The sequence below is a fragment of the Oncorhynchus gorbuscha genome, linkage group LG02 (genome assembly GCF_021184085.1).
Source record: "Oncorhynchus gorbuscha isolate QuinsamMale2020 ecotype Even-year linkage group LG02, OgorEven_v1.0, whole genome shotgun sequence".
Lineage (NCBI taxonomy): Eukaryota > Metazoa > Chordata > Actinopteri > Salmoniformes > Salmonidae > Oncorhynchus > Oncorhynchus gorbuscha.
This window is the reverse complement of record NC_060174.1, coordinates 66,252,999-66,275,307: the sequence shown is the minus strand read 5'-3', so window position 1 is coordinate 66,275,307 and position 22,309 is coordinate 66,252,999. Positions and strand designations below refer to the sequence as shown.

Sequence of the window (22,309 nt, the reverse complement as noted above, 5' to 3'; positions counted from 1 at the left end):
AGCATGTACTTATCCACCTTTCAATGGTTCTGACCAGGTTCTGTGAGGTGGCCAAGGAGAACGGCATGGACATCTTCCGTGTTTTCGACTCTTTGAACTACCTGCCCAACCTGATGCTGGGTATGGAGGCTGCTGGGGCTGCCGGGGGGGTGGTGGAGGCCTCCATCTCCTACACAGGAGATGTGTCTGACCCCATGAGGCAGAAGTACACTCTGGACTACTACCTGAAGTTGGCTGATGAGCTGGTCAGAGCTGGAACACACATACTGAATGTGAAGGTAGACTGGCACTGAACCTGCTCCGTCATCAAACCCAGTAATGCGGTTTAACCCAATCAATTACACATTTGATTTATATTCCGCTATTTACAAATACTTGGAATCAGCAACTCGGGCATAAATAGTTTGTGTGTCATGTTGCTGACTCCTTGCTCTTTCTTTAGGACATGGCAGGGCTGCTGAAGCCTGAGTCTAGCCGGATGCTGATTGGTGCTCTGAGGGACCGTTTCCCTGAGATGCCCATTCACGTCCACACCCATGACACGGCAGGCGCCGGCGTGGCCGCCATGCTGGCATGTGCCGAGGCCGGGGCCGACATCGTAGACGTCGCTGTGGACTCCATGGCTGGGATGACATCGCAGCCCAGCATGGGAGCCATTGTCGCCTGCACCAAGGGAACCAAATTCAACACAGGTGAGCTGCCAGCCAATGGAAATATAGTGAGCTGCCAGCCAATTGGAAATATAGTGAGCTGCCAGAGTGAGCTGCCAGAGTGAGCTGCCAGCCATTTAGAGAGTGAGCTGCCAGCCATTTAGAGAGTGAGCTGCCAGCCATTTAGAGAGTGAGCTGCCAGCCATTTAGAGAGTGAGCTGCCAGCCATTTAGAGAGTGAGCTGCCAGCCATTTAGAGAGTGAGCTGCCAGCCATTTAGAGAGTGAGCTGCCAGCCATTTAGAGAGTGAGCTGCCAGCCATTTAGAGAGTGAGCTGCCAGCCATTTAGAGAGTGAGCTGCCAGCCATTTAGAGAGTGAGCTGCCAGCCATTTAGAGAGTGAGCTGCCAGCCATTTAGAGAGTGAGCTGCCAGCCATTTAGAGAGTGAGCTGCCAGCCATTTAGAGAGTGAGCTGCCAGCCATTTAGAGAGTGAGCTGCCAGCCATTTAGAGAGTGAGCTGCCAGCCATTTAGAGAGTGAGCTGCCAGCCATTTAGAGAGTGAGCTGCCAGCCATTTAGAGAGTGAGCTGCCAGCCATTTAGAGAGTGAGCTGCCAGCCATTTAGAGAGTGAGCTGCCAGCCATTTAGAGAGTGAGCTGCCAGCCATTTAGAGAGTGAGCTGCCAGCCATTTAGAGAGTGAGCTGCCAGCCATTTAGAGAGTGAGCTGCCAGCCATTTAGAGAGTGAGCTGCCAGCCATTTAGAGAGTGAGCTGCCAGCCATTTAGAGAGTGAGCTGCCAGCCATTTAGAGAGTGAGCTGCCAGCCATTTAGAGAGTGAGCTGCCAGCCATTTAGAGAGTGAGCTGCCAGCCATTTAGAGAGTGAGCTGCCAGCCATTTAGAGAGTGAGCTGCCAGCCATTTAGAGAGTGAGCTGCCAGCCATTTAGAGAGTGAGCTGCCAGCCATTTAGAGAGTGAGCTGCCAGCCATTTAGAGAGTGAGCTGCCAGCCATTTAGAGAGTGAGCTGCCAGCCATTTAGAGAGTGAGCTGCCAGCCATTTAGAGAGTGAGCTGCCAGCCATTTAGAGAGTGAGCTGCCAGCCATTTAGAGAGTGAGCTGCCAGCCATTTAGAGAGTGAGCTGCCAGCCATTTAGAGAGTGAGCTGCCAGCCATTTAGAGAGTGAGCTGCCAGCCATTTAGAGAGTGAGCTGCCAGCCATTTAGAGAGTGAGCTGCCAGCCATTTAGAGAGTGAGCTGCCAGCCATTTAGAGAGTGAGCTGCCAGCCATTTAGAGAGTGAGCTGCCAGCCATTTAGAGAGTGAGCTGCCAGCCATTTAGAGAGTGAGCTGCCAGCCATTTAGAGAGTGAGCTGCCAGCCATTTAGAGAGTGAGCTGCCAGCCATTTAGAGAGTGAGCTGCCAGCCATTTAGAGAGTGAGCTGCCAGCCATTTAGAGAGTGAGCTGCCAGCCATTTAGAGAGTGAGCTGCCAGCCATTTAGAGAGTGAGCTGCCAGCCATTTAGAGAGTGAGCTGCCAGCCATTTAGAGAGTGAGCTGCCAGCCATTTAGAGAGTGAGCTGCCAGCCATTTAGAGAGTGAGCTGCCAGCCATTTAGAGAGTGAGCTGCCAGCCATTTAGAGAGTGAGCTGCCAGCCATTTAGAGAGTGAGCTGCCAGCCATTTAGAGAGTGAGCTGCCAGCCATTTAGAGAGTGAGCTGCCAGCCATTTAGAGAGTGAGCTGCCAGCCATTTAGAGAGTGAGCTGCCAGCCATTTAGAGAGTGAGCTGCCAGCCATTTAGAGAGTGAGCTGCCAGCCATTTAGAGAGTGAGCTGCCAGCCATTTAGAGAGTGAGCTGCCAGCCATTGAGTGTGAGCTGCCAGCCATTGAGTGTGAGCTGCCAGCCATTGAGAGTGTGAGCTGCCAGCCATTGAGAGTGTGAGCTGCCAGCCATTGAGAGTGTGAGCTGCCAGCCATTGAGAGTGTGAGCTGCCAGCCATTGAGAGTGTGAGCTGCCAGCCATTGAGAGTGTGAGCTGCCAGCCATTGAGAGTGTGAGCTGCCAGCCATTGAGAGTGTGAGCTGCCAGCCATTGAGAGTGTGAGCTGCCAGCCATTGAGAGTGTGAGCTGCCAGCCATTGAGAGTGTGAGCTGCCAGCCATTGAGAGTGTGAGCTGCCAGCCATTGAGAGTGTGAGCTGCCAGCCATTGAGAGTGTGAGCTGCCAGCCATTGAGAGTGTGAGCTGCCAGCCATTGAGAGTGTGAGCTGCCAGCCATTGAGAGTGTGAGCTGCCAGCCATTGAGAGTGTGAGCTGCCAGCCATTGAGAGTGTGAGCTGCCAGCCATTGAGAGAGTGAGCTGCCAGCCATTGAGAGAGTGAGCTGCCAGCCATTGAGAGAGTGAGCGCTGCCAGCCATTGAGAGAGTGAGCGCTGCCAGCCATTGAGAGATAGTGACAACTGAATTGTGCTGATGCTTAGTGTGTCGTCGCTCTGCTTATCCACTTCACCTCAGCAGTTGAGTAAAAAACAAAGACAACCTTATGACTTAGAATATGATCACGTGGGAGATGATGCAGTACATGTGCAGACTAATGTAAAGCAGAGGAAAATGAAGTATGTTTGTTGTGGAGAGGGAGAGAGCAACGGGGAGCGGGAACTAGAGGAAAAGGCAGAAGGAAGATAGGCTGCACATAGCTCACACACGACCCCGCGACCTTCAGTTAATTGAGACATTACTGCAGCAGATGAGTCTTAACCCGCTGTAATGACCTGGCCTGCAAGGCTCCGTAAAGCTCTGTCTCTGCGTGGGAACAGGAACGTGGTCAGAACCAAGTTCTCATGGCTGCAGCCATCTTTGTTGCTAGGGGAACGGCCGTGAGGCGAGAACATTGCCCCTGTGCGGCATTGTTATTTAGGAGGGAACCATTCAGCGGCAGGCTAGTGCTATCACCCTGCATACACTTATGAGTCTGATGGTTACAGTGTGTTTTGATTCATGAAAGATGGAAGGGCTGTTCTTTTTCATTCCTAATGGTTAGATGAACAAAGACTAGAAGATAATATTCTCACAATTGATGAGCATCTAATCCCTCCTACAACATCCATGAAATGGCTTAGTAACTCTTTATTTTGTACACAATGAATCAGGATTTGATTAGCTGCTGGTAAAACCCTTAATTAGAGCCTTATCGTAGGCCACCTGAAACAAAGTGGAGGCAAATTAAATAATGGAGTTTGTTTAGAATTGAACAACACTTGAGAATATAAAACTCCATCCATAATGAATTAGTCATGAGGAGAATGGAGGTAGCAGCTGCTCTGAAATGACTTGACCATGTACTGGTGTACCGTTGGGAATTCTACGCTACCTGAGCACAAGTGAGCACTTAACAGTTAGTTCGTTGTTTGTCGTTCTAATCCAGTTATCTAGTTTTTATTAAAGGAAAAATGTCCTCTTTAGAAAATGAAATGTGGCAGGACTCTGCGAGATTATTCTAAAGCCCAATCCACGCTGTGAAATTGAGTAGTTTTCAAAATGATTATAACCCAGAAATTGTTTTGTTGGATGAGAGTTGATGAAAGCGTAGATGGCCTAGAGGTGCAATTTAGCATCTTTCTTTAACTTGTTCCAATTTTCCATTTCAAAACATGTGCCTCTATGGTCTCCAGATTCTCTCATTCCGATAATTACTGTTCAAGGACACAAAGCACAACTAGATTTCGTGTTGGAGTGTGTGTGTGATTGTGCTCTCGACAAGCAGTTTTAAACCGATCAGAATGCTCACATTCTGAGAAAAAGACATGTTGTATTCTTTGTTGATTTAGTTTATTCCCGTGAAGTCTACCAATCTCTCTCTCGCTCTCTCTCTCCTGCTCCTTCTCACTGAGTAGAAGGCTGCCTAGGTAATTGAAATGTCAAGCAAATTCGGTCTTTATTCCCTTCTCCCTTTTTGAAATGTTGCGCTTTAGTGCAGTACAGTTTTTGTCCATTTATGTCAAATTAATTCCAAATATGACTTTGGGTATTCATGCATGAGACAGGATGATAAGACTGTTTTCATTTTGTATTTCTTCCCACTAGTATGCTCTCTTGTCTAAGCACTCTTTTGGTCTGCTACGAAAGGTCGCTGGTTCGAATACACGAGCCGACGAGGTGAAACATCTGTCGGTGCCCTTGAGCAAGGCACTTAACCCCAAAGAAATGTTACTGCCTCGGTCCCATTTGTTCATATTTATTGTGATGACTTGTTTCTTCATCCTAACTAATGGTAATTGTTTATAGAAAATCCTCAATTGCCTCATTTAGTCTTTTTCACCTTTCCTCTTTTCCGTGATCCCTTCTCATCCACATTCTCTTGATCTTAAATTACTTCTGAGCACTTTACTTCTTTAATCTTTCTACCCATCCATCTTTCATCTGCACTGGGAGCTCCCCTCTGGCGAAGGTCCCTTGTTCTCTCCCTTGATGTGTATAGATCATCTTTAAGTCAGCTCTAGTCCTGAGGGACAGGAAATGTGGTCAATGTCACACTCTCTCGTTCGCTCGCTTTCTCTTTTCAATTTCCTCCTCCCATGCTGATGGATATGTGCCAACAGATGTGTATGGTTTAGGGAGTGGGAAGCTTCAGATTGATGTCAAAGCTTAAAATTCACTAGGCTCTGAGATTGGTTGGAGAATTTGTGGTGTGTGTGTGTGTACGCTGGCCTGAGTGTGTGTATGTGTGTCTTGGAGTTGTGTTTGTTGCCAGGTGAAGCATGGAGCTAATTGTAATTATAGCAACAGGCATTATGATTGGTCATTGGGTTTAAATGAGGGTATTGGCAGCATTGACTTGACTGACTGTTCCTGCTTTGGAACCCTGTGAATGCCTAAGTGGTGAGCACCACACTGATAAGCTTTAGGGTTCTGTGGCATGCCTCCCACATACAGTAGATTAACACATCAGGTTTAACATACAGTGGAAGTCGGAAGTTTACATGCACTTAGGTTGGAGTCATAAACTCGTTTTTCAACCACTTCACCAATTTCTTGCTAACAAACTATAGTTTTGGCAAGTTGGTTAGGACATCTGCTTTGTGCATGACCAGTAATTTTTCCACCAATTGTTTACAGACAGATTATTTCACATATAATTCACTGTATCACAATTCCAGTGGGTCAGAAGTTTACATACACAAAGTTGACTGTGCCTTTAAACAGCTTGGAAAATTCCAGAAAATGATGTCATGGCTTTAGAAGCTTCTGGCTAATTGACATCATTTGAGTCAATTGGAGGTGTACCTGTGGATGTATTTCAAGGCCTACCTTCAAACTCAGTGCCTCTTTGCTTTTGATCATGGGAAAATCAAAAGAAATCAGCCAAAAAAGAATTGTAGATCTCCACAAGTCTGGTTCATCCTTGGGAGCAATTTCCAAACGTTCATATGTACAAACAATAGTATGCTAGTATAAACACCATGGGACCACACAGCCATCATACAGCTCAGGATGGAGATGTGTTCTGTTCCCTAGAGATAAATGTACTTTGGTGCGAAAAGTGCAAATCAATCCCAGAACAACAGCAAAGAAACTTGTGAAGATGCTGGAGGAACCAGGTACAAAAGTATCTATATCCACAGTAAAACGAGTCCTATATCGACATAACCTGAAAGGCCACTCAGCAAGGAAGAAGCCACTGCTCCAAAACCGCCATTAAAAAAGCCAGTTTGCAACTGCACATGGGGACAAAGATCGTACTTTTTGGAGAAATGTCCTCTGGTCTGATGAAACAAAAATAGAACTGTTTGGCCATAATGACCATCGTTATGTTAGGAAGGAAGAGGCTTGCAAGCCGAAGAACACCATCCCAAACGTGAAGCACAGGGTGGCAGCATCATGTTCTGGGGGTCCTTTGCTGCAGGAGGGACTAGTGCACTTCACAAAATAGATGGCATCATTAATAGGGAAAATGATGTGGATATATTGAAGCAACATCTCAAGACATCAGCCAGGAAGTTAAAGCTTGGTTGCAAATGGGTCTTCCAAATGGACAATGACTCCAAGCAACAAAGTCGAGGTATTGGAGTGGCCATCACAAAGCCCTGACTTCAATCCCATAGAATATTTGTGGGCAGAACTTAGAGTGTGTGCGAGCGAGAAGGCCTACAAACCTGACTCCGTTACACCAGCTCTGTCAGGAGGAATGGGCCAAAATTCACCCAACTACCTGAAACGTTTGACCCAAGTTAAACAATTTAAAGGCAAAGCTACCAAATACTATTTGAGTGCATGTAAACTTCTGACCCACTGGGAATGTGATGAAATAAATAAAAGCTGAAATAATTCTCTACTATTATTCTGACATTTCACATTCTTAAAATAAATTGGTGATCCTAACTGACCTAAGACAGGGAATTTTTACTAGGATTAAATGTCAGGAATTGTGAAACTGAGATTAAATGTATTTGGCTAACGTGTATGTAAACTTCCGACTTCAACTCTAGGTCCTGGATGTCAGGAAGCTTGGCCCCAGTGATGCACTGGGCCGCTACCCTCTGTAGCGCCTTACGGTCAAGAGGCCGAGCGGTTTCCATACCAGATGGTGATGCAACCGGCCAGGATGCTCTCTGCGGCAGCTATAGAACTTTCTGAGGATCTGGGGATCCATGCCAAATTTGAGAGGGAAAAGGCGTTGTTCCCAACTTCCTTGGTGTGTTTGGACCATGATGGTGTGTTTGGACCATGATGGTGTGTTTGGACCATGATAGTTTGTTGGTGATGTGGACACCAAGGAACTTAACTCTCGGCCCGCTCCACTTCAGCCCTGTCGATGTTAATTTGGGGCCTGTTCGGCCCTCCTTATCTATAGTCCACGATCAGCTCCTTTGTCTTGCTCACACTGAGAGGTTGTTGTCCTGGCAGCACACTGCCAGGTCTCTGACCTCTATATAGGCTGTCTCGTTGTTGTCGGTGATCAGGCCTTCCACTGTTGTGTCGTCAGCATACTTTATGATGGTGTTGGAGTTGTTTGACTACACAGTCGTGGGTGAACGGAGTACTGGAAGGAACAAAGTACACACCCCTGAGGGGCCCCAGTGTTGAGGATCAGCGTGGCAGACGTGTTGTTGCCTACCCTTACCACCTGGGGACGGCCCGTCTGTAAGTTCAGGATCCAGTTGCAGAGGGAGGTGTTTAGTCTCAGGGTCCTTAGCTTAGTGATGAGCATTGTGGGCACTATGGTGTTAAACGCTGAGCTGTAGTCAATGTGATGAAAGAAATAAAATCTGAAATAAATAATTCTCTACTATTATTTTGACATTTCACATTCTTACATTCTTAGGTCCTAACTGACCTAAGACAGGGAATTTTTACTATGATTAAATGTCAGGAATTGTGTGAAACTGAGTTTAAATGTTTTTGGCTAAGGTGTATGTAAACTTCTGAATTCAACTGTAGATAATGTTTCTGTGCTGACAGCATCTATAGATGCCTATTATTCTCTCTGTCCTGCCCTCTCTTTGACAGGCATATCTCTGGAGAATGTCTATGACTACAGTGAGTACTGGGAGGTTGCTCGTGGGCTCTACGCACCATTTGACTGTACAGCCACTATGAAGTCTGGCAATGCTGACGTGTATGAGAACGAGATCCCTGGAGGCCAGTACACCAACCTGCACTTCCAGGCTCACAGCATGGGCCTGGGACACAAGTTCAAGGAGGTGAAGAAGTCCTACACAGAGGCCAACAAGCTGCTGGGTGACCTCATCAAGGTGAGACAACCAGACTCCTGGTGTCCTTAACACTGGCCTCATTTTCAGCAGTTCAAATTATGGGCTAAAACTCACATTCCTCATTCACAAATGGTCTTTTCAGATTCATAATTATTGCTATTAAGGTGGATTTACAAAAGAGTTCTTCTGATTTTGAAGAGAACTTCAGAATAAATTGCCCACTCAATTTGTTCCCTCACATTCCTCCTTTCACTCTCTCTTAGCTATGTGTGCGTGGGAGGGAGGCTCTACTGTCTCAAAGACAAAATAAAAAACGAAATGGGAATAAGTTTACAGAAAGTGGAGCCATTAATCTCGCTGCAGCCTGAAGTCAGATCAACCAAGGAGCTTTGAGCAAAGCTTATCTGTTCTGTTCTCCATGCTTCTGTCTGATCTCTCCAATCAATGGCATCTTCTAGCGTTTGGTCTTGCCTTGCTGGTTTTCATTTCCTAGGGCTTAATTAAATGATCAGAGATAGTTGACTTTCTGTTCTTCTCCTCCTTCGTTTCCTTCGATGTCATATTGTCCATATCACAGGCACAGTGAGTCGGTGTCTGTTCGATAGTGGACACGCTTACTTCACTCTCATTATGCATGTTTTTTTCTCTCCTCATTCTAACCCCTTTCGTTGTCTTTTCACTGTTCCTACTGCTGCAAAAAAATGTTTTTCTCAAACAATTTTAATCTCGGTCTCCCTTCTTGACTCTACCACACTTCTGTTCACTTCCAATTTGCACGCCAGCTTGAGGTTCCAATGGTAATACACAATAGTCTATGACCGATGGGCTGTAGCACCAGTAATGTTGTGGATAAAATCTTTCATCTCACTCCACCTCTCTCCTCTGCCCACTCTGTGTCTGCCTGCCTGCAGGTGACCCCCTCCTCGAAGATTGTGGGCGACCTGGCCCAGTTCATGGTGCAGAACTCTCTGACGAGGGCAGAGGTGGAGGAGAGGGCTGATGAGCTCTCCTTCCCCCTCTCTGTGGTGGAGTTCCTGCAGGGCCACATTGGCATCCCACACGGAGGCTTCCCTGAACCCTTCAGGTCCAAGGTAAAACACACTTCACAAATTCCCAATAAGTCTAACTTCCCTTAGGCCCAAGTTCTTTTCAGCTCGCAACAACATTATTTTGAACACGCTGCTGGGTTGATTCTGTATGAAGAACATGTATTTTACACTGAACTTAAACATAAATGAAACATGTAAAGTGTTGGTCCCATGTTTCATGAGCTGAAACAAAAGATCCCAGAAATGTTTCATACGCATAGAAATCGTATTTCTCTCAAATTTTGATCACAAATTTGTTTACATCCCTGTTACTGAGCATTTCTCCTTTGGAAAGATAATCCATCCACCTGAGAGATGTGGCATATCAAAAAGCTGATTAAACCCCATGATCATTACACAGATGCACCTTGTGCTGTGGACAATACAAGGCCACTGTAAAATGTGCAGTTTTGTCTCAACACAATGCCACAGATGTCTCAAGTTTTGAAGGAGCGTGCAATTGCCATGCTGACTGCAGAAATGTCCACGGGAGCTGTTGCCAGAGAATGTAATGTTCATTTCTATACCATAAGCCACCCCCATTTTAGAGAATTTGGCAGTACGTCCAACTGGCCTTACAACCGCAGACCACGTGTAACCACACCAGACCGGGACCTGCTCATCCGGGCTTCGTCACCTGCGGGATCATCAGAGACCAGCCACCTGAACAGCTCATGAAACTATGGGTTTGCACAACTGAAGAATTTCTTAACAAACTGTCAGAAACAGTCTCAGGGAAGCTCATCTGTGTGCTCGTCATCCTCACCAGTGTCTTGACCTGACTGCAGTTCTGTGTCGTAACTGACTTCAGTGGGCAAATGCTCACCTACGATGACCAATGGCACGTTGGAGAAGTGTGCTCTTCACAGATGAATGATGGTTTCAACTGCCCATTTCTGTGCCATTTCCTCTGCCGCCATCACCTCATGTTTCAACATGATGCACAGTACCAGTCAAAAGTTTGGCCACACCTACTCATTCAAGGGTTTTTCTTTATTTTAATATTTTCAACATTGTAGAAAAATACTGAAGACCTCAACTATGAAATGACACATGGAATCATGTGGTAACCAAAAAAGTGTTAAACAAACCCAAATACATTTTAGCTTCTTCAAAGTAGCCGCCCTTTGCCTTGAGGACAGCTTTGCATTCTCTCAAACAGCTTCACCTGGAATGCTTTTCCCACAGTCTTGAAGGAGTTCCCACATATGCTGAGCACTTGTTGGCTGCTTTTCCTTCAGTCTGGGGTCAACTCATCCCAAACCATCTCAATTGGGTTGAGGTTGTGATTTGTGGAGGCCAGGTCATATGATGCAGCACTCACTCACTCACCTTCTTGGTCAAAAACCCTTACACAGTCTGGAGTTGTGTTGTTTCATTATCATTAGTTTTTCAATAGGACAGTCTCACTAAGGGCAAACCGGATGGGATGGTGTATCGCTTGAGAATGCTGTGGTAGCCATGCTGGTTAAGTGTGCCTTGAATTCCAAATAAATCAGACAGTGTCACCAGTTAAGCACCATCACACCTCCTCCATGCTTCACGGTGGGAACCACACATACGGAGATCAGCCGTTCACCTACTCTGCGTGGAATCCTCATACCAAAGGATGGATTTCCACCGGTTTAATGTCCATTGCTTGTGTTTCTTGGCCCAAGCAAGTCTCTTCTTCTTATTGGTGTCATTTAGTAGTGGTTTCTTTGCAGAAATTTGACCATGAAGGTCTGATTCATACAGTCTCCTCTGAACAGTTGATGTTGAGATGTCTGTTACTTGAACTATGTGAAGCATTTATTTGACCTGCAATTTCTGAGTTTGTCAACTCTAATGAACTTATCCTCTGCAGCAGAGGTAACTCAGGGTAATCCTTTCCTGTGGCGGTCCTCATGAGAGCCAGTTTCATAATTTCATCATTGCGCTTGTTGGTTCTAGCAACTGTATTTGAACAATCTTTTAAAGTTCTTGGTATGTCCCGTATTGACTGACCTTCATATCTTAAAGTAATGCTGGACTGTTGTTTCTCTTTGTTTATTTGAGCTGTTCTTGCCATAATATGAACTTGGTCTTTTACCAAATAGGGCTATCTTCTGTATACCACCCCTACCTTGTCACAACTGATTGGCTCAAACACATTAAGATGGAAAGAAATTCCACAAATTCACTTAACAAGGCACACCTGTTTTAATTGGAATGCATTCCAGGTGACTACCCCAAGAAGCTGGTTGAGAGAATGCCAAGAGTGTGCAAAGCTGTCATCAAGACAAAGGGTGTCTACTTTAAATAATCTCAAATATAAACAATATTTTGATTTGTTTAACAATTTTTTTGGTTACTACATGATTCCATGTGTTATTTCATAGTTTTGAGGTCTTCACTATTTTTCTACAATGTAGAAAATAGTTTAAAAAAATAAAAAATAAAACTTGAATGAGTAGGTGTGTCCAAACTTTTGATTGGTACTGTATGTTGCAAGGATCTGTACAGACTTCCTGGAAGCTGAACATTTTCCAATTCCTCCATGACCTGCATTCTCACCAGACATGTCATCTGTTGAGCATGTTGGGAATGCTCTGGATTGACGTGTACGACAGCGTGTTCCTTTCCCACCAATATCCAGCATCTTCACATAGTCATTGAAGAGGAGTGGGACAACCTTCCACTGGGCTCAATCAACAGCCTGATCAACTCTAGGCGAAGGAGATGCATGAGACAAATGGTGGTCACACCAGATACTGACTGGTTTTCTGATCCATGCCCCTACATTTTTTTTAAATTGAAGCTATCTGTATTTCCAGTCATGTGAAATTCATATATTAGGGCCTAATTCATTTTTTAAAACTGATTTCCTTATATGAACTGTAACTCAATAAATCGTTGATTGTTGAATGCTGCGTTTATATTTTTGTTCAGTGTATACAGTGGGGCAAAAAAGTATTTAGTCAGCCACCAATTGTGCTGCAAGTTCTCCCACTTAAAAAGATGAGGCCTGTAATTTTCATCATGGGTACACTTCAACTATGACAGAAAAAATGAGGGGAAAAAATCCAGAAAATCACATTGTAAGATTTTTAATTATGAATTTATTTGCCAATTATGGTGGAAAATACGGATTTGGTCACCTACAGACAAGCAAGATTTCTGACTCTCACAGACCTGTAACTTCTTTAAGATGCTCCTCTGTCCTCCACTCGTTACCTGTATTAATGGCACCTGTTTGAACTTGTTATCAGTATAGAAGAAATCTGTCCACAACCTCAGTCACACTCCAAACTCTACTATGGCCAAGACCAAAGAGCTGTCAAAGGACACCAGAAACAAAATTGTAGACCTGCACCAGGCTGGGAAGACTGAATCTGCAATAGGTAAGCAGCTTGGTTTGAAGAAATCAACTGTGGGAGCAATTATTAGGAAATGTAAGACATACAAGACCACTGATAATCTCCCTCGATCTGGGGCTCCACGCAAGATCTCACCCTGTGGGGTCAAAATGATCACAAGAACGGTGAGCAAAAATCCCAGAACCACACGGTGGGACCTAGTGAATGACCTGCAGAGAGCTGGGACCAAAGTAACAAAGCCTACCATCAGTAACACACTACGCCGCCAGGGACTCAAATCCTGCAATGCCAGACGTGTCCCCCTGCTTATGCCAGTACATGTCCAGGCCCATCTGAAGTTTGCTAGGGCGCATTTGGATGATCCAGAAGAAGATTGGGACAATGTCATATGGTCAGATGAAACCAAAATATAACTTTTTTGTAAAACCTCAACTTGTCGTGTTTGGAGGACAAAGAATGCTGAGTTGCATCCAAAGAACACCATACCTACTGTGAAGCATGGGGGTGGAAACATCCATGCTTTTGGGCTGTTTTTCTGCAAAGGGACCAGGACGACTGATCTGTGTAAAGGAAAGAATGAATGGGGCCATGTATCGTGAGATTCTGAGTGAAAACCTCCTTCCATCAGCAAGGGCATTGAAGATGAAATGTGGCTGGGTCTTTCAGCATGACAATGATCCCAAGCACACCGCCCGTGCAACGAATGAGTGGCTTTGTAAGAAGCATTTCAAGGTCCTGGAGTGGCCTAGCCAGTCTCCAGATCTCAATCCCATAGAAAATCTTTGGAGGGAGTTGAAATTCTGTGTTGCCCAGCAACAGACTCAAAACATCACTGCTCAAGAGGAGATCTGCGTGGAGGAATGGGCCAAAATACCAGCAACAGTGTGTGGAAACCTTGTGAAGACTTACAGAAAACGTTTGGCCTCTGTCATTGCCAACAAAGGGTATATAACAAAGTATTGAGAAACTTTTGCTATTGACCAAATACTTATTTTCCACAATCATTTGCAAATAAATTCATTAAAAATCCTACAATTTGATTTTCTGGATTTATTTTTCCTTCTCATTTTGTCTGTCATAGTTGAAGTGTACCTATGATGAAAATTACAGGCCTCATCTTTTTAAGTGGGAGAACATGCACAATTGGTGGCTGACTAAATACTTTTTTTGCCCCACTGTATCTGCCTTTTCACAGCCAACCATAATGGCAGGATTTGTACTCCCACAGACAGTATTAAAGATTATTAGGTTTGGTACTCTATGGATTTAACATTAAGAGTACATTTATTATGTTCCACTTACATTATACAGTAGGTAGAGCTCAGAAAATGTTAGATTTATAACCCACTACGACAGGATCCCATTAAGTCATATAAATACTTTGTTTGAAAAGTTTTCCTGTTTTTGTCCCTCTACTGTCTTTGGAGATCTCGCACCATTTCATCTGTTTGAAATTTGAATAAATATGATTTATTTCCCATCTTTAAGAATCTCCACAATTACCCAGAAACATTTCCCCTGAAGCTCAGTTGTTTTCTACGATCAAATGTGTCCCTCACATCACCAGGGTACAAAGCAGTTCCCATTTTCTTGTTTGTCCCCCCCCCCCCTTGAAACGCATGGTTGCTCTTGTGTAATTTATTTTGCAGATCAGTTCAAACTTAAAAAGGCCACCTGCTTATGTATAACATCATGTATAACAAATGAATGGAACAGCCATTATGTTGCAGCTATTTCTCATTTCTGACAGATGCCTAGCATTATCTATGTTAATTATTAAAAATCAAAGTATTTTGTGAATTGTTCCCGAATACAACAGGTATTACTGTGAAATGCTTTCTTACGAGCCCTTAACAATAATGCAGTTCAAGAAGTAGAGTTCAGAAAATATTTACTAAATGAACTAAAGTGAAAAAATAAAATAAAAATGAGCACAAGAAAATTACATAACAATAACAAGGCTCTATACAGGGGGTACCAAGTCAATGTGCGGGGGAAAGGTTAGTCGAGGTAATTTGTACATGTAGGTAGGGGTAAAGTGACTATGCATAGATAATAAACAGCGAGTAACCGCAGTGTAAATACAAATGGTGGCCATTTGATTAATTGTTCAGCAGTCTTAGGGCTAGGGGGTAGAAGCTGTTAAGGAGCCTTTTGGTCCTAGATGCTCCGGTACCGCTTGCCGTGTGGTAGAAGAGAGAACATTCTACGACTTGGGTGACTGGAGTCTTTGACAATAGTTTGGGGCCTTCCTCTGACACCGCCTAGTATATAGAGTTGAAGTCAGAAGTTTACATAGGTAGGTAGGAGTCATTAAAACTAGTTTTTCAACTACTCCACAAATGTCTTGCTAACAAACTATAGTTTTGGCAAGTCTGTTAGGACATCTACTTTGTGCATGACACAAGTAATTTTTCCAACAATTGTTTACAGACAGATTATTTAACTTATAATTCACTGTGTCACAATTCCAGTGGGTCAGAAGTTTACATACTAAGTTAGTTGACTGTGCCTTTAAACAGCATGGAAAATTCCAGAAAATGATGTCTTGCCTTTAGAAGCGTTTGGCTAATTGACATAATTTGAGTCAATTGGAGGTGTACCTGTGGATGTATTTCAAGGCCTACCTTCAAACTCAGTGCCTCTTTGCTTTTGATCTTGGGAAAATCAAAAGAAATCAGCTTAGACTTCAGAAAATAAATTGTTGTCTGGTTCATCCTTGGGACCAATTTCCAAACTCCTGATGCTACCACGTTCATCTGTACAAACAATAGTACCCAAGTATAAATACCATGGGATCATACCGCTCAGGAAGGAGACACGTTCTGTCACCTAGAGATGAATGTACTTTGGTGCGAAAATCAATCGCAGAACAACAGCAAAAGACCTTGTGGAGATGCTGGAGGAAACGGGTACAAAGTATCTATATCCACAGTAAAATGAGTCCTATATCGACACTCTGCAAGGAAGAAGCCACTGCTCCATAACCACCAGAAAAAAGCCAGACTACAGTTTGCAGCTGTACATGGGGACAAAGATCATACTTTTTGGAGAAATGTCCTCTGGTCTGATGAAACAAAATTAGAACTGTTTGGCCATAATGACCATCGTTATGTTTGGAGGAAAAAGGGGGAGGCTTGCAAGCCAAAGAACACCATCCCAAACATGAAACACAGGAGTGGCAGCATCATGTTGTGGGGGTGCTTTTCTGCAGGAGGGACTGGTGCACTTCACAAAATTGATGGCATCATGAGGTAGGAGAATTGTGGATATATTGAAGCAACCTCTCAAGACATCAGTCAGGAAGTTAAAGCTTGGTCGCAAATGGGTCTTCCAAATGGACAATGACCCCAAGTATACTTCCAAAGTTGTTGCAAAATGGCTTAAGGACAACAAAGCCCTGACCTCAATCCTATAGAACATTTGTGGGCAGAACTGAAAAAGCATGTGCGAGCAAGGAGACCACCTACTCTGAGCTGTAGTCAATGAACAGCATTCTCAGATAGGTGTTCCTTTTGTCCAAGTGGGAAAGGGCAGTGTGGAGTGCAATAGAGATTCCATCTGTGGATCTGTTGGGACGGTATGTAAGTTGGAGTGGGTCTAGGGTTTACAGCATGATGGTTTTGATGTGAGCCATGACCAGCCTTTCACAGCACTTCATGGCTACAGACGTGAGTGCTACGGAGTGGTAATCATTTAAGCAGGTTACCTTCGCTTTCCTGGGCACAGGGACTATGCTGGTCTGTTTGAAACATGTAGGTATTACAGACTCGGTCAGGGAGAGGTTGAAAATGTCAGTGAAGTCACAACAGTTGGACCGCGAATGCTTTGAGTACACATCCTGGTAATCCGTCTGGGCCCGCGGCTTTGTGAATGTTGACCTGTTTAAAGGTCTTGCTCACATTTGCTACGGAGAGCGTGACCACACAATCGCTCGGAACAGCTGGTGCTCTCATGCATGCTTCAGTGTTGCTTTCCTCGCAGCAAGCGTAAAAGTCATTTCGCTCATCTGGTAGACTCTCGTAACTGGGTAGCTGGCATCTGGGTTTCCCTTTGTAGTCTGTAATATTTTTCAAGCTCTGCCACATGGGGCGTGCGTCAGAGCTGGTGAAGTAGGATTCCATCTTTGTCCTGTTTTTATGCTATACCTGTTTGTTGGTTCATCTGAGGACATATAAGAAATTACTCTAAGCGTCCTGATTTAGTCTTCCGCTCCTTGAAAGCGGCAGCTCTAGCCTATAGCGGTTGCCTGTAATGTACTGGTTGGGAAATGTACGTATGGTCACTGTGGGTATGACATCGTTGGTGCACTTTTTGAGTAAGCCGGTGACTGCTGGTGGTATTCTCCTCAATGCCATTGGATGAATCCCGGGATCATATTCCATATGTGCTAGCAAAACAGTCCTGTAGCATCCGCGTCATCTGACCACTTCCGTGTTGAGTGAGTCACTGGTACTTCCTGCTTTAGTTTTTGCTTGTAAGCAGGATTCAGGAGGATATAATTATGGTCCGATTTGCTAAATGGAGGATGATGGAGAGCTTTCTACGCCTCTGTATGTGGAGTAAAGGTTGTCTCGGGTTTATTTTCCTCTGGTTGCACATGTGACATGCTGGTAGAAATGAGGTAAAACAGATTTAAGTTTCCCTGCATTAAAGTCCCCGGCCACTAGGAGCGCTGCTTTTGGATGAGCATTTTCTTATTTGCTTACGGCCTTATTGAGCTCCTTGAGTGCCGTCTTAGTGCCAGCATCGGTTTGTGGTGGTAAATAGTCGGCTACGAATAATATAGAACTCTCTTGGTAGATAGTGTGGTATACAGCTTATCATGAGGTATTCTACCTCAGGCGAGCAATACATTGAGACTTCTTTAATATTAGACATGGCACACCAGGAGTTATTGACAAATAGACACACACCTCCCCCTCGTCTTACCAGACGTAGCTGCTCTGTCCTACCGATGCACAGAGAAGCCAGCCAGCTCTGTTATCCATGTTGTCAGTTCAGCCACGTCTCTGAAACATAAGATATTACTTTTTAATGTCCCATTGGTAAGATAGTCTTAATCGTAGATTGTCCAGTTTGTTTTTCAATGATTGCACGTTGCCTAATAAGGAGGGAAGTGGTGGTTTACCTACACGTCAGCGAATTCTTACAAGGCACCTCGCCCTCCTCCCCCTTTTCCTCCATCTTTTCTTCACGCTGATGACTGGGATGTGGGCCTTGTCTTGACAAAGCAGTATTGTATATCCTTTGCCTCGGACTCATTAAAGAAAAAAATCTTCATCCAGTTTGAGGTGAGTAATCGCTGTTCTGATGTCCAGAAGTTATTTTTGGTCATAAGAGACGGTAGCAGCAACATTATGTACAAAATGAGTTACAAACAATGCGAAAAAACTAACAAAATAACACAGTTGGTTAGGAGCCCGTGAAACGTCAGTCCTCCCCTCCGGCGCCATTATATCCACTCATGTTTGCTTGTAATGTTCAAACACTGCGTTATATTTTCAAGGGCTTGCTTTGATCTGAAAAAGCTAAACCGGTCTAAACTGTTTCTTATAATTATAATAACTCTGACTCCGTCATTCTAGCTCCCTTTGGCCTGTTAGTGGCTGACTTCTAACCTCTGCCCCCAGGTGCTGAAGAATATGCCACGGGTGGAGGGCCGCCCTGGTGCCTCTCTGCCCGCCATGGACTTCCAGGCCCTAGAGAAACAGCTGCGAGAGACACACGGAGACGACATTACTCCCGAGGATGTGATGTCAGCAGCCATGTACCCCAAGGTGTTCCAGGAGTTCAAGGAGTTCACCCATCAGTTTGGCCCTGTGGACTGCCTCAACACTCGCCTGTTCCTCGATGGACCCAAGATTGCTGAGGAGTTCGAGGTCACTCTCACCATTTGTTTTCTTTCATATTCTTCAAGTGGATGTGAAGTGTGATTAGTTTTAAATGAATTTACTGATTGCAATATATTTGCCACTGTTCTGTTTTCCTCTGATCACACTTTCTGTTTGTCCCTGTGTCTGTCAGGTGGAGTTAGAGCGAGGGAAGACCCTCCACATCAAAGCCCTGGCCCTGGGAGACCTCAACAAGGCTGGCCAGAGGGAGGTGTTCTTTGAGCTGAATGGAGCGCTCAGATCTGTCTTGGTCAAGGATACAGTGGCCATGAAGGTGCAGTACATACATTCACATTAGCTCTCAACACAATGTTCCATTCAATTCTTAAAACTCGTAACAAGTTCAAAATAGTTGCATATCATATCCACACCAATATCTCAATAGACACGTGGTGCTCCTGCAAACTCACCAAGTGTACTCTCCCACCCACCCAGGAGATGCACTTTCACCCCAAGGCGCTGAAGGACGTGCGTGGCCAGGTCGGGGCGCCCATGCCTGGGAAGGTGGTGGAGGTGAAGGTGAAGCAGGGCCAGACAGTGGAGAAGGGCCAGCCTCTGTGTGTGCTCAGCGCCATGAAGATGGAGACAGTGGTCAACTCTCCACTCTCCGGCACCGTGGTCAAGATTTACGTCAATGCCGACAGCAGCCTGGAGGGAGACGACCTCATACTGGAGATCACTGAGTAGGACAGGAAAGGCCACCAGCAGGAACCATTAACCATAGCACAACCTTAGCACAACCTTAGCGCTTCAAGTCACACATGTACTTTATACAAGTCCAACTGTAGAAAAGACAGATATATTTTTGAAATTCTGGAAAATATATATAGTATGATTGTATTCAATTAACATTTAGTTGGTTTGTTTTCTTGTTGGAGAGCTTCCTATGATGATTGCACTTGTGTGATATATGCGGTAATCCACTCACTTTAGAAACCGAAAAGTACAATCATTAACCATTAATCTTGACTAATCTGTAAGATTTCGTATTAACATCAATGTACGTCATTCTCGACCGCGTTCACGAAGAGTGAAATTGCTGAGGCTATGCGAATGAAAAAATGATTTCATTAATAAGTAGAAAGCAATTGATAAGCAGTTGACATTCAGGTATTTAATGCAATGTAAAATATTGGCTTATCATGTTTTAAATTCCACAGAACATTTTGGGCCATCCCTGTACGAGCATCACCCACCCTGGTTTTGATCATTTGATATGTTTAAATATAAAAATGAAAGTTAATGTAAATGTAGTAATATAAATGTTCAACCATAATAAGTGTTCTTTCCAGCCTCCATCTCACTACGTTGACCGTGTAAAGATGTTTTAAGCATCTACTCTCAATACATGTGTTCACTCATTGCGCTACTTTCACACATATTTCCCAACCCGTTTTAAAATTAAACAAGCTTTTACTGTAAAATTCCTTATTGAAGCATAAGTGACTCAGTTGACCAAAACTGTTCTTTTCGATATGGAACCTAAAAGACCATTCTTTATTTTGACCAATTGCTTTGCTATGTACATGAATGCAAATATTCTTGATATTGATATTATGGCAACTCGCTGTGAATTCTAAACATAGACATGAATCATACTGAATTGGACATATTTAGTTCTGGTACTCATTGGGACAGACTGGACTCTGGTTAGATTTACAGATTGTAGGGGGTAGTTTTCATGTGCTCTATCTGTGATCGTAGATTACTAAGGGGGTTGTTTGTTTTTCGCCCGTCCGTCCGCCCTCTCCCTCCCCCAATTGTAATCCTGAATAAACTATGACAGAATAATTGGGGCCAATTTTTTTATTTTTTGTGTGGAGAGTAAATGGTAGGCTATATTTTAATGTTACTGCTGTGTATGGAATGACCTTACAGTACATGCTGGGCATTTCCTGAGTGCTCTTGACGGATGTTAAATGTTTACAGATTCTCATTCTGTCACAACTGTCATGGTAATCACTTCGTGTGACCGTTCACATCTGTGGTGAGTGTGTTGATGACCATGAACATTGGTTATGTAATGCAGTATTTGCAGTGCAAAGGGAATTGTGAAATGTTATTGATTTAAGATTTTTTTTTGACACGTCAATCTGCGAAGGCATGAGTAAAATAAAATAAAGTACTAATTTTCTTGTCTCTTAGACTTGTTTAATAAAACAGTTGTTCTATCAAACCATTAAACCAATGTTTCTTAGACTCTTATAACGCCTGTATGTGAAACATAAGACTTAAGCCTACTAATACAACAATTTATCCTGGGAACTTACTAGCGACATGCATCGACTATTTTCTAAGGCAAATAGGAGACTATATATAGGATCAAAAATATTAGTGAGCTTTATACGCAGATGTACAGGTAACTGACCAAATACGGAGACACTAACATAGTGTCTTAATAGGGCGTTGGGCCACCATGAGCCAGAACAGCTTTAATGTGCCTTGGCATACATTCTACATGTTTCTGAAACTCTTTTGCAAGAATGCGACACCATTCTTCCATGGGGAAAATTCCATCATTTGGTGTTTTGTTGATGATGGTGGAAAACGCTGTCTCGGGCACCACTCCAGAATCTCCATAAGTGTTGAATTGGGTTGAGATCTGGTGACTGAGACGTCCATGGCACATGGTTTACGTTGTTTTCATGCTCCTCAAACCATTCCGTCACCAGTGGATTCACCCTGTGTGTCATAGCCATGGTAGCCAAAATAATGACCTGCCTAGCATTTATATACATGACCCTAAGCATGATGGAATGTTAATTGCTTAATTAACTCAAGAACCACACCTCTGTGTCTACTTTGTATACCTCATTTACTCAAGAGTTTTCCTTATTTTTGCAGTTACCTGTATTTGTAAGCGTTAATGTTGCTACCGTTTTATATGGAATAGCAATGCAATTTGTATTCTAGTCTCTTTCTGGGGATGTGAATTTATGTGGCATTTGTTATCTCATCCTTCCATGGCATTTTTGTCTGTTTTGATAACATCAGTTTTAAGATATGCAAATACTAATTCAGTGTAACCATGTTCTTTTCAATGTGACAACTTTGAAAGAAATTAAAAGGTCATACATAACACATTTGCCTCGCTCTTTGTCATTTTGAATGTTTTGATAATCGGAGCTTGTGTGTAATGGTGCATCTGAAACCTACAGTGTGAGGCTCAGTTCAAGCTCTTCTAAAGAGTAGCGTGAAATAATCAACATGGCAGACAAATAATCACCTAAGAAAACGATTCAATAATTGTGACCATTTGTGAGTCGACAGGTAATTAATTTGCAGATTCAATTATAGGGGGGAAAAGAACAGGTGATTGATAGTTGATAATGCCCCCACTAATGGAAACGTGCAGGAGCCCAAATGTTTTATTTTAACTAGGCAAGTCAGTTAAGAACAAATTCTTATTTACAATGACGGCTTAGGAACAGTGGGTTAACTGCCTTGTTCAGGGGAAGAACGACAGATTTTTTACCTTGTCAGCCCAGGGATTTGATCTTGCAACTTTTCGGTTACTGGCCAAATGCTCTAACCACTAGGCTACCTGCCACATCGATTGATTGCTAATGGAGTAATCCCTTAATGGATCCAAATGGATGGAAATGAGGACAACTTGTGTGTTTGTCCGTTCCT

At 43.7% G+C, this 22,309-nt stretch overlaps 1 protein-coding gene across 2 annotated transcripts in view; it reads left to right on the top strand.

Moving 5' to 3' along the window:
- LOC124007758 (pyruvate carboxylase, mitochondrial-like) overlaps positions 1–21,757 on the top strand; it is a 92,876-nt gene extending 71,119 nt beyond the window's left edge. For both annotated transcript variants that reach the window (XM_046318500.1, XM_046318496.1), the window contains exons 15-21: positions 38–278; positions 443–692; positions 8,151–8,395; positions 9,268–9,447; positions 18,416–18,664; positions 18,810–18,950; positions 19,112–21,757. In XM_046318500.1, coding sequence (XP_046174456.1) covers positions 38–278; positions 443–692; positions 8,151–8,395; positions 9,268–9,447; positions 18,416–18,664; positions 18,810–18,950; positions 19,112–19,363 — 1,558 coding nt within the window. In that variant the 3' untranslated portion in view covers positions 19,364–21,757. The remainder of the gene's footprint in view (positions 1–37; positions 279–442; positions 693–8,150; positions 8,396–9,267; positions 9,448–18,415; positions 18,665–18,809; positions 18,951–19,111) is intronic.
- The last annotated feature ends 552 nt before the right edge of the window (positions 21,758–22,309 follow it).